We start from the raw sequence: 10954 nt of genomic DNA, 5'->3' as shown, positions 1-10954 counted from the left end.
CTCAGGGTGGAGGCCAGCCCACCCCACAACCCCTGTCTCCCTAGAAGCAGGGCCCTCCTGCCTTCCCTCCTTATGCCCTGTGCCTCCTCCCTGTCCAGACCCCTCCCTGTGCTACTCTTTCTTCCTTCTGCCTGCCTGCTATCCTTTTTGTGCTCCTCAATTACCTTCATCTTTCCTTCCAACAGGGACAGTCAGAGAAAGCCACCTCTTCCCTCTGGTCGATTTCCACTCTCCGGGAAGACTCCTGGGTGCTGCCCTCTGCTCATCGCCCCACCCCAGAACTCTCTCCCAGGGTACTGTCCAGAGTGGCAGGAGGCCCCCAAGCAGGCTGTAAGCCCTCTTCATAGGCAGGGATCTATCTGTTCATACAGCATCTGGATGGACAGGAAGGGCAGGTCCTGCTTGTTCCTGCCTCGAGAAGGGGCACAGTTCCCTTATGTCCAGGCAAGACAGAACAGGCCACCTGCAGGTCAAATCCTCTAATCCTGTGGTCCCAGGCAAGATAGTCAGTTATATATTGGCCTATACAGATTTTTAAAGTTGTCTTCTTCTTAGATGTTATAAATTACCTATTAGAATTCAAAGGTGACATACAAATTATGAGACATTTGTATGAATATGTATATGTATTGTATATATACACGTGTGTATGCCGGTGTGCAAGCATGCAAAGCAAGAGGACACTGAAGATCCTCTTTGCCTATTTCACTGAGATGGGGTTCTCACTGAACCTGGAACCATGCTGGAATGCATTGAGCTTCATAGTCCTCTTGTCTCTGCTCCTCCCCCCCTTTAGTATGCATGTGCAGCAAGGGGGGATAGGTATGCCAGGATTTTTACATTAATTTTGGAGCTCCAAACGCATGATTGTGCAGCAAGCAATATATATATATATATATATATATATATATATATATATATATGTATGTAAAAAAGATATGCATGGGCCACTGAAATAGCTCAACAGATGAAGGTATGTTGTTTTCCATTCACTGGGGTCCTGGATTTAGGCGGGGTCCTGGAACTGGTTTCAGGACAGAGAACAGGGATTTGTTTCTTTCAGGGTCAGCTAGAGTACTTTAGGGCAAGGCCCAAGTGTGCTAGGCCAAAGTGTGGAAAGGTTTTCCACAGAGTGTATCAGGTTAGTTCTTTTAGATCTTTTAGATCACCGGTGGCAGTGGAAACTTGGGCGTTCCAAAGCCTATGGCAATATAAAAGTGTTACAGCTCTTGGTTAAACTCCTGTACTGAGCACAGCAGAGGTGCTGGCAAAAGCCCATACCTGGTAAGCTGCAGCCAAGACACAGGCCTGGCTGATGCCCAGGCCCAGCGGGCTGGAGGGCAGGCCTGGTGAGATGAGGCCTGGCCAGGGATAAATCTCAGATGGCCATGGTGGAAGGCTGATGGTATCACACAGCATGAAACCTCAGCCATCAGCACATTTATTTGAAATCAGGGATTTATAAATCTTTGGTCAGTAGGAGGGATTTAGAAGTCGAATGTGTTTGATTCAATGGGGTCAGGAGGTCAAGTATATTTGATTTGCATAGTGTAGTACAGTGCCTCATTTTCCATGCAGAAGCATGGTTCTATCACAAGGAGAATATAAGTACCTAAATATCTTAGGGGTGAGGGGAAAATCTCCAAGTACAATCGAAGGTCCCTGCTGAAGACTAAGATCCTTAGCAGGGTGACATATTTCTAGGAATTCCCAGATGCTTGTTGGACCAATTTCTTTATCAGGAAAGAGTCTAACCTGTAATCTGCCCTGAGGGTTATGTGATGCTTCTTACAAGACCTAGGGTCACCCAGATAGGGGGTAGGGAGACTTTTAGAACCAAGGGAGTCTAACATCATAGACAGAGCTCAAACAAATGGCTATTTGAAGAAGGCATAATTTAAAAGTGGAAGGAGAACCAACTCCTGCAAGTTGCCCTCTGGTCTCTGCAAGCATCCCCCAACCAAGATCTCTCTCTCTCTCTCTCTCTCTCTCTCTCTCTCACACACACACACAGTATTGCTCTACCTAAAATTTTCTAATGTAACTGGAGCTTTTAAAACTTTCATGAAACTAAATTTTTGTATTTATACATACTAAAATGTATGTCAATACTAGAGCTCCATGTTCTCAGATTGGCGCAAAAGCTAATTAATGGCTGCATGGTCCATGCTCAGCCCATTCAGACCCACAAGGCAACAACGCAGAGATCCAGAGGGCTAGGCTGTGGCCATGTGAACCCAACCTAACAGAGTGAGACCACCACTTTCTGCTAGGAAACACAAGACAAAAAGGAAAAAGTATTCCTGGGGCTAGAGCAGTGAGGTCAAGGATGGCTCCACAAAACCAAGGTGTTTCTGTGAGCTCTATTCTTATGACTAGGATAGTCTCCAGAATTTCCTTCTTCCACAGCCCCTGGTGGTTCACTTTTGATCCAGTTTATTTTCCTGCCCCCACAAAGCACAGCTACCCAGAGCCTTCTCTGGGCCAGCTGTGGCCTCAAGAGCAGCCGCCTACCCTTCCTTATTGTTGCAGCTTTCATTCCTCCAAAATTTGCCAGCAGACAAGGCTCCAGGAATCACACAGCAGTCCTGCTATAGCTCACTTGGGGTGTCCTGGGACTGCTAGAGGGGAGGATATGGCATACTGGGAAGCCAAGAAGTTAGAGCATCTTTGCCTTCCTGTCAAGTAGACAGCTGAGCCTAGACTTTAGGCTCCCAGGATGAGCAAACACTTGGCCATTTTGTGTCCCCAGGGCTTGGGGCACTTGAGAAATACGTGAAGTCATGAGGCCACCAGCAATGGAATATGAGGCAGGAGCAGACGGGTCTGGGATGGTGCCCAGTTTCCTGAACTCCAGCCCTAACGTGCAAAGCCAAGCAAACCATCCTAGGTCTAGAAAGAATACTGCTCCTATCTGGGAAAAAGGCCCAACTCTTCCCTTACGGGGATGTGCACAGCTTGCTTCCTGTTTCCTATAGCTGATAACCTTAATTAGACTCTGGTTAGAGGTGGCTGGGGGCAGCTGTATCAGAAGTTGTATATGTCAAGAGCCCCATGCTCAGCCCTAACTGTTTCATGAAGTAGTCTGCCTGTTCCTGCTCCTGGCGTACAGCTTTCTATTCTATGTGTTCCAACTGCCCCCTCAAACCTATCCTGGTATCTCCCCAGCAAGTGCCCCTTGGCATACAGCTCTTTAGCCTCCAGGGTCAAGGGTCAGGAGGGGCCTAGAGGGCTTATTGGAAGGCCTGTGCCCTTCTTAGGGAAGGTACCCTAGGCAGGACCAGGAGTCCCACCCCCATGGGCACTAAGCCAGCACAGTGGGTTGGAGTTGGGGAGGAAGGTACCACTGAGTCAGCCTTCATTGCAAAGGGGGAAAAGGCTCAGGGAGAGAGCCAGGACTGAGTGTTTCTATGCATCGAAACTCTTTCTAGCCCCACCTCCCTAGGACAGAGTCCTCACAGAGTCAGGGGGATCTAGTTCCCTTCCCACCTGAGCATAGTGGAACTCATATCCAGGTTGACAGAAAAGACCAAGGGCAAGTCTACTACTGTTTACTAAAAAAGCTCCAGGACAACAGAATATGAAGGGGTGATTCTGGGGACAGATAGAAGAGATTTCAAGAGTTTGTTCAGGGTGCTCAGAATTCTCTAAGGGCAGTCCACTGTCCACAGCTTCTCGACCTGATGGCCTTATCTCTGTATCTCTGGAGCAGACCAAAAAAAAAAAAAAAAAAAAAAAGACTTTAGCAGGGGCAGGAAGGACCTTGACCTCAGCCTTTATTGCTGTGCCCTGCTGGCCACTCACCGTTCAGGATGTGGAACTGGTCTGAAGTCTTGCAGAAACCTAGGGGGCCAGGCAGTAGTAAGAGAGGGCAGCGTGCCAGCAGGAGGCTGCCTGGGCTAGGGACACTCACCATACTTGGGAAAGAAAAAGATCTGGTCTTCTGTCAGGTTGGCTCCCCTCACTCGCTGTTCAAACACATTCAGGGCAGAGTCACTCACAGGCAGTGAGCGGGCTATGGGATAGACAGAGTTCTGGTGGTTTCAACAGGGCATGGGAGCCAGGACACAGCCAGGTCCCTGCCCCATCTAATCCCCCATGCGTAGGCTCCTCCTACAGTTCCTGCTACTGAGAGTGTGGGGATAGAAAGGGAATGGGGAGGGTCTGTGTATCCATCTGGGTCACCCATCAGGATGCAAAGCATAAGGTCATGTGTGGATGCAGGACTAGCACACACCATAGAGTTTCACAGATAGCTTCCTTGCCTGCTCCAGATACAGAACGGCAAAGCTCTGGTAGTCGGTCTCAGCAACAACCACATGCACTGGACCACGGAGCCCTGGGGCTGAAGTAGACCATAGTAGCAGCATGTTAGTCCCTTACGTGCTGCCTCCAGGTCCAAACCCTCTTGTGTCCCTTGCCTCACCTTGGAGAAAGAAGCGTCCAGGGACCCCTGTGACTCCAAAGAGTTGCCGTATCTGCCAACATATCCCATCTCTGAGGAGGGAAGAAGGCATTCCATAAGAGAAGGCTCCCAGGCTCTAACCCAGGTGGGGTCATATGGAGTATTTATCCAGGCCACAGAAAAGCTGGGGTAAGGTTAGGAGGACAGGATAAGGCAGGGCATGAGTTGGGGTGAAGGTGGAGGCAACACTGGGACTCACAGTTTCCGGAAGGTGCTGACAGCTATAGCTGCACCCTGGGGAGCTGTGTGCAATGTGGTGGCCTCAGCCCGGTATCCTTGCTCCTGAAGAAAGCGGCATGCAGAGCCCACAGCCACAAGAAGCCAAACTGGGAGTAGACTAGGAGGGCTCAGGACTGAGGGAATGGGGCACCCTGGGCCAATCCCGCCAAGCTAGGCAGGTTCTTACTGATCCTTTCCCGTACCCCACTCGCTCCCAGCTTTTTACCTGCTGAACATCGAAATTGGCCTGGGCCTGGATGGTGCTGATTGGGGACATAGATCCAGAGGGCTTTTGAGCCCTTTGGCCCAGCGAACTGGCTGTCAAGAGCAGGGTAAAGAACACAGCCTCAAGGGACAGCATGACAGCCCTGTTAGGGACGACAGGGAGGTGGAGGTCTTGCACTGTGCCAGCTCAGAGTCCACTGTCCAGTACCACAGGAAACACAGTCCAGGAAGTCCACATCTGCCTTCCGCTTATTGAATTCCTACCCCAAGCCAGGGTCCATCCTAGAACCTAGCCTGACAGCAGCTTGGCTTTGGCTTTGCTTCACCCATTTTTCACTTGAGGTCAGTGCTTAACCCTTTGCAGGCCAAAGGGTCTTATCCCCACACCTAACAACAACAAGCCCATAAAGCCGCTTGTTCAAAGCCCAGCAGCGGATAGAGCCAAGGCCGAGTCTCAGCTGTGCCTGACTCATTACTGCCTTCTTTTAAGTTCGTCAGGAGCAAGTACCAGCAAGAGCCGGAGAATAAGAGCGCGCGCAGGCGCATAAAGAAACTCGGCCAAGAGTCAGAGCCCGAGGCGCAGGCGCAAGAGGGGCGGCTATCGATGCCTCAGGGCTCTCGGCGTCAAGCCTGGCTCCTCCGTAAAGACGCGGGCGGAGGCGGAAGCAAGAGCGGCGGCGGCGGAAGCGGGGCGCGGCGCAGCGGGCGGAGGCACCGCGGTGAGTCCCTGCTTTGGCCCCGCGGTGCTCATCTGTGTTATCTGCCCTGTCCCCTGTCTTCTTCCTTGTGTTTCATAATGCCCAGTCCTGCGGTCAGGACTTCTTTCGGTGTCCCTTGACCTCGGCACTAGCTTTCGTTTCTTTTTCTTGGGCCTGGTCCCCCCAACTGCCGCCCCAGTCGTGGGCCTCAGCCCTGACTTGTCCTACTTTCACTGGCCTTTGCCACCTTCACGAGCTTTGTCCACGGTCACCAGGTGTTTTTCTGCAATGTCTACTTTTGTACAGACTTTGGTGGCCTTATCTGGCCAGTGATGGCCATGGGAGGTTGTCACCATCCTAGTCCGCCCGCGGAATGAAGGAGCTGCTGCCCAGTGTAGCTAAGAAGCAAGGTGTGGTCTAATGCTGTCTGCTCTGACATTCAGAAGCCCCCCACCCACCCCCGCTCTTACCATCCTCCTGGCCAGGCTCTCTCCTGAGGCCACTGGCCATTAGGAAGGCCACTGGCCATTAGGAAGGCCACTGGCCTTCTCAGAAGTAAGTCAGCCCTGGCCTGAAGTCTTGTGGCAGTAAGGTCAAAGACAGTCTTGTACCTGTCAGTTGGTCTCTAGAACTTGCTAGAACTTGGACCAGCCGGTTTGGGCAGCCCAGACTTGTTGGCCTGCCTTGGTGCTCCCTGGGCTGTGGAGCATGGGGAAGGTGTCAACGGCCCCAACCTGGAAGGTATGAAGGTGGGGCCACCTCCCACTCCTCAGGTTGAACCTATCCTAGTAATACTGAGATGCTTGCTATCTGGTCTAGCAAGCATCTTCTGCCCCTGGAGAATGTGAGGTATAACATTATTGTCTGTGGTGGGACAGTGCTACTGATACCTCCCTCCCCCCAGCACATGCTCAGTGCAGTGGAATTCTCAGCTTGGCAGTTGGTGGGGCTGGAGGAATACCCAGAACTGCTATGTGTGGGGCCCCAGACCCTCAATTTCTCCCTGGGATTGAGGGTGAGGAAGCCTGGGCTCAGAGCAGCCACTGGTGGGTTTCAGGACCATCCAGGCAGAATGTCACAATGGATGAGGGGGGCATGCCCCTGCTCCCCGACAGCCTTGTCTACCAGATCTTCCTGAGCCTAGGCCCTGCGGATGTGCTTGCTGCTGGGCTGGTATGCCGCCAATGGCAGGCTGTATCCCGGGACGAATTCTTATGGAGGGAGCAGTTCTACCGCTACTACCAGGTGGCTCGAGATGTGCCCCGCCACCCAGGTCAGTACCCACACATACCCTGAAATCTGCTGGCCTCTGGGCAGGAGCTCATGGTTCAAGGGCCTCATACATGGGCCTTATTGGGAAGAGGGAATCTGTGAGCACAAAGGTGCACCCTGTAGTTGAGACCTAATTAGTGAGTAGTGGGTTCCAGAGGCCCTGGAACAGCTCCTGGTAGCCATGCTGTCAACTCTTGGTCTTTACCAGTGAGGGAGGCTTGCATGCAGGAGTGACACTATATTGCCCACAGCGGCCACATCCTGGTATGAGGAGTTCCGGCGGCTCTATGACATGGTACCCTGTGTGGAGGTGCAGACACTGAAGGAGCACACCGACCAGGTCCTGCACCTCAGCTTCTCCCACTCGGGGTACCAGTTTGCCTCCTGCTCCAAGGACTGCACAGTGAAGGTGAGGGTGCTTCTCCCATGCAGCAGAACTCAGTGGGAAGAGAAGCCAGTAGTGAGAGAAGCAGAGAGGGCCATAAAGGGCCTGGAAGCCTGATCTGGACCACATAAGACCCAAAGCTAATAACAGCTCTAACCTCTAGCTCCAAGGGCCAACCCTGTGCATTGCTAGGATATGCTAAGAGTGGGTGATAAAGGCCTAAGACATGAAGACTCAGCACCCTCACTGGAGAATAGTCAGGACTTCCTGGTTGATAATTACCCTGCAGCCTCTCTGGTACAGATCTGGAACAACGACCTGACCATCTCGCTGCTGCACAGTGCAGATATGAGGCCATACAACTGGAGCTACACCCAATTCTCCCAGTTCAACCAAGATGACTCACTGTTGCTGGCCTCAGGGGTATTCCTTGGGCCACATAATTCTTCCTCAGGCGAGATAGCTGTCATCAGCCTAGGTGAGTGTGGGTGTTGGGTTGGGCTGCCTGTCCCATTGTGCACTGTCAGCAGCCTTCGAAGCTGTGGCCTTTCTCCCAGACTCCTTTGCCCTGCTGTCCCGTGTGCGAAACAAGCCCTACGATGTGTTTGGCTGCTGGCTCACAGAAACCAGCCTCATTTCGGGGAACCTGCACCGCATTGGAGATATCACTTCCTGCTCAGTGCTGTGGCTCAACAATGCCTTCCAGGTTCAGACTGGGGCAGGGGCAGGCTGGGCAGATGGGTGGGTTTGGGCCGGGAAATAGAGAAGAAGGTGTGGGCAGGGCTGTCTATGGAAGGGCAGATGCAGGGCCCAGCATAGGAAACACCCAGGCCTGGCTCTGTGGCCAGCACCCACCTGTTCTAGGCCTTGGCTTGTGTCTCACACAGAATGTGGAGTCAGAAAATGTCAACGTGGTAAAACGGCTCTTTAAGATCCAGAACCTCAATGCCAGCACTATCCGCACAGTGATGGTGGCTGACTGCAGCCGCTTTGATAGCCCAGACCTACTGCTGGATGCCGGCAACCAGGCTGGGCTCCCCTGCCGAGTCTTTGACCTTGGTGGGGACAGTGAAGAAGAGGCCACTGACCCAGGTCTGCACGCCTCTGGTTCTGGCCATGTCAAGGAAGATTTACGGCGCATGTTGGATAGTGTGTTGGATGGACATGCACAGCTGTCAGATTGTGCTCTGGAGACCAAGGTGGCTGAGCTGCTGGCCCAAGGCCACACCAAGCCCCCAGAGTGTCGTTCCCCCAGGAACAAGTACCTCATCTTCACCACTGGCTGCCTCACCTATTCACCACATCAGATCGGTAATGGTGGGCAGGGCAGGGCTGGGCCTGCTAGGGTCAACAACCACTGTGGTACTCCCCAGACCAGCAAGTCCGTAGGCAAAGTTTGGACTGTGCATTAGGATACCACTCTGGCCCTGGCACACTTGGTCATGTATAAGAGTGGTGAAAACCCAGGCAGGGGGACTGGTTGGCAACTGTCCAGGTGGGCAACTGTGCTTGAGTCTAAGTGTAGACAGTGTTTGTGGACCCCTTAGGGATGTTCTTGGATTGGGAGTGCCCTGGTGGTGATGTCCTTGCAGGCTCTGGATGACTCCTCACCCTGGTCTCCATGCAGGCATCAAGCAGATCCTGCCACACCAGATGACTACAGCAGGGCCCGTGCTGGGCGAGGGCCGGGGTTCTGATGCCTTCTTTGACGCACTGGACCATGTCATAGATGTGCATGGGCACATCATTGGCATGGGCCTGTCTCCTGATAACAGGTGGGCCTGGTATGTTAGGTGGGGCACAATAGATGGCCCTGTATCTGAAAGCATGCTTGTTCCTAACATGTGTCCCTGGCTCAGGTACTTGTATGTGAATAGCCGTGCCTGGCCCCCTGGCTCAGTGGTAGCTGACCCTATGCAGCCACCACCCATTGCAGAGGAGATTGACCTGCTAGTGTTCGATCTCAAGACCATGCGGGAGGTGAAGCGGGCTCTGCGAGCGCACCGTGCCTACACACCCAATGATGAGTGCTTCTTCATCTTCTTGGATGTCAGCAAGGATTTTGTGGCCAGGTGTGGGCTCAGGTGGACCCCCGGGCTTGGGTACGGGCTTCAGCAGGTGGGTGTGGGCTTATCTAGATGCTATCCCGCAGTGGGGCTGAAGATCGGCATGGCTATATCTGGGACCGCCACTACAACATCTGCTTAGCCAAGCTGCGGCACGAAGATGTGGTCAACTCAGTGGCCTTTAGCCCCCAGGAACAGGAGCTCTTGTTGACAGCCAGCGATGATGCCACTATCAAAGCCTGGCGCTCACCACGAATTGTTCGTGTCCTCCAGGCCCCACGCCCACGCCCACGCCCCTTCTTCTCCTGGTTTGCCAGCCATAAGCGCTGAAGGCTTCAGTGATTTGAGCCATTGGGACCCACTGGGGAAAGATACCCTGTGGTTCTTTACTGCACTGGGATGGAGTAGCTCATAGCAGTGATGCCTTAGAAGGGGTAGTCTGACCCCAACACACACACACAAACACACAAACAGAACCTGCTTACTCAGCCATCAGGCTTAGCACTAGGGTAGCCCTTGTTGGCAGCACCAGAGATCCCATGTCAGACTCTTGGCCAGCTTGGGTTACATGGGACATTGAAGGACCTGTTCTTCACCTACCCTCCTCCCCTGGGCTGACAACTCACAGAGCTCCAAGCTGGCCTCTGCCTGGGTACCTTTTATGCTCAGCAGAACCCATAGCCTTGGATGTCTTGAGTGTATGTACCCTGGGTGACAGGCCATAAGCTCTGGTCTCTGGTAATTTGGTTTGTGCTACTGATGGAGTGGCCTGCAGTTGACCATGGGTGCTGCATGCTGCACTCATTAACTGTTTGGACCTGAATAAACAGTTAGCACCAGTACATGCCATCTCGTCTGTTTATAAGGAGGGTCCCCAGGCCTTGCTGGCTAACATCATCCTGACGATGTCTGCCTCAGGGGTCCTCCAGGAGGCTGAAGAGTAAGTACTGGTTCAGGGATGCCTATTTATGGCTGTGTTGAGTGCTAATGGGTGCAGGAAGATGGACAACATAGTACAGCACCTGAAAGATCCTCAGGAGAGTCCCCAGAGCAGGGTGTAGTGGCATAGACCTGTAATCCTTGCTCCTTGGGGGACAGAGGCAGGAGGATAGGGAAGTGGACTACAGAACAAGTTCAAAGTTGATCTAGGCAACTTGGTAGACCCTGGTTTGGAGAAAGTTGGGGTTTGTGGTTAGTGGTAATAGTGTTGCCTGTCATGACTTGGGTTCAAGTCCCAGTGCCACCATAACACAAAATGCCGAGAATGTACGAGGCTCTAGAGTGCAGAAGGGTAGCTCTAGGCCATCCTGGAACTCACATCATCTATCTTAGCCAGTTAAAGGTTCCATGTGTGATGGTGGCAGTAGGGAGGAGGATTTGGGGCTCTGACAGAGCCAGCCCCCAGAGTGAGCTGGGTGAGCAGCCTGTTACACACTGGTATCTCATTTAAAAGCCCTCCTACCAAGATCAGAGACAGCTTATCCAGGAGACTGAGTGAACAAGGCAGGTCCAAGGTGGCAAGTGAGCAGGGATTACCTCCCATCCTTCTGGTGGGAGTCATACTGGCTGCGTCAAGGGCATGGAACCGGACACTAGGCACATATGGCACTGAGAAGCCTGTTTT

At 52.7% G+C, this 10954-nt stretch overlaps 2 protein-coding genes across 11 annotated transcripts; one reads left to right on the top strand and one right to left on the bottom strand.

Moving 5' to 3' along the window:
* Positions 1–1420: 1420 nt before the first annotated feature.
* C8g (complement C8 gamma chain) lies at positions 1421–5081 on the bottom strand. 3 transcript variants are annotated; one of them, XM_060389604.1, is made up of 7 exons: positions 4904–5081; positions 4665–4791; positions 4427–4497; positions 4238–4345; positions 3919–4015; positions 3805–3843; positions 1421–3703 (listed from the first exon to the last, which is right to left on the bottom strand). In XM_060389604.1, the coding sequence occupies exons 1-7, from the start codon at positions 5043–5045 to the stop codon at positions 3442–3444; spliced, it is 846 nt and encodes a 281-aa protein (XP_060245587.1). In that variant the 5' UTR covers positions 5046–5081; the 3' UTR covers positions 1421–3441. The 3 variants fall into 3 exon arrangements, with proteins under 3 accessions (XP_060245587.1, XP_021506804.1, XP_060245586.1); XM_021651129.2 differs by having other exon boundaries at positions 3536–3703; positions 3914–4015; positions 4665–4747; positions 4911–5081; XM_060389603.1 differs by lacking the exon at positions 4238–4345 and having other exon boundaries at positions 3536–3703; positions 3914–4015; positions 4665–4747; positions 4911–5081.
* Positions 5082–5138: 57 nt separating this feature from the next.
* Positions 5139–10172, top strand: Fbxw5 (F-box and WD repeat domain containing 5). Of its 8 annotated transcripts, none has more exons than XM_060389595.1 (10): positions 5139–5251; positions 5400–5628; positions 6665–6880; positions 7131–7288; positions 7568–7742; positions 7795–7970; positions 8152–8575; positions 8892–9039; positions 9124–9336; positions 9417–10172. In XM_060389595.1, the coding sequence occupies exons 2-10, from the start codon at positions 5514–5516 to the stop codon at positions 9658–9660; spliced, it is 1869 nt and encodes a 622-aa protein (XP_060245578.1). In that variant the 5' UTR covers positions 5139–5251; positions 5400–5513; the 3' UTR covers positions 9661–10172. The 8 variants fall into 8 exon arrangements, with proteins under 8 accessions (XP_060245578.1, XP_021506800.1, XP_060245582.1 ...); XM_021651125.2 differs by having other exon boundaries at positions 5141–5251; positions 7822–7970; XM_060389596.1 differs by lacking the exon at positions 5139–5251 and having other exon boundaries at positions 5517–6017.
* Positions 10173–10954: the final 782 nt, after the last annotated feature.

This window comes from Meriones unguiculatus, chromosome 8, assembly GCF_030254825.1.
Source record: "Meriones unguiculatus strain TT.TT164.6M chromosome 8, Bangor_MerUng_6.1, whole genome shotgun sequence".
Taxonomy (NCBI): domain Eukaryota; kingdom Metazoa; phylum Chordata; class Mammalia; order Rodentia; family Muridae; genus Meriones; species Meriones unguiculatus.
Note: the sequence above shows the minus strand (reverse complement) of the source record. Positions and strands in the feature narration are given on the sequence as shown.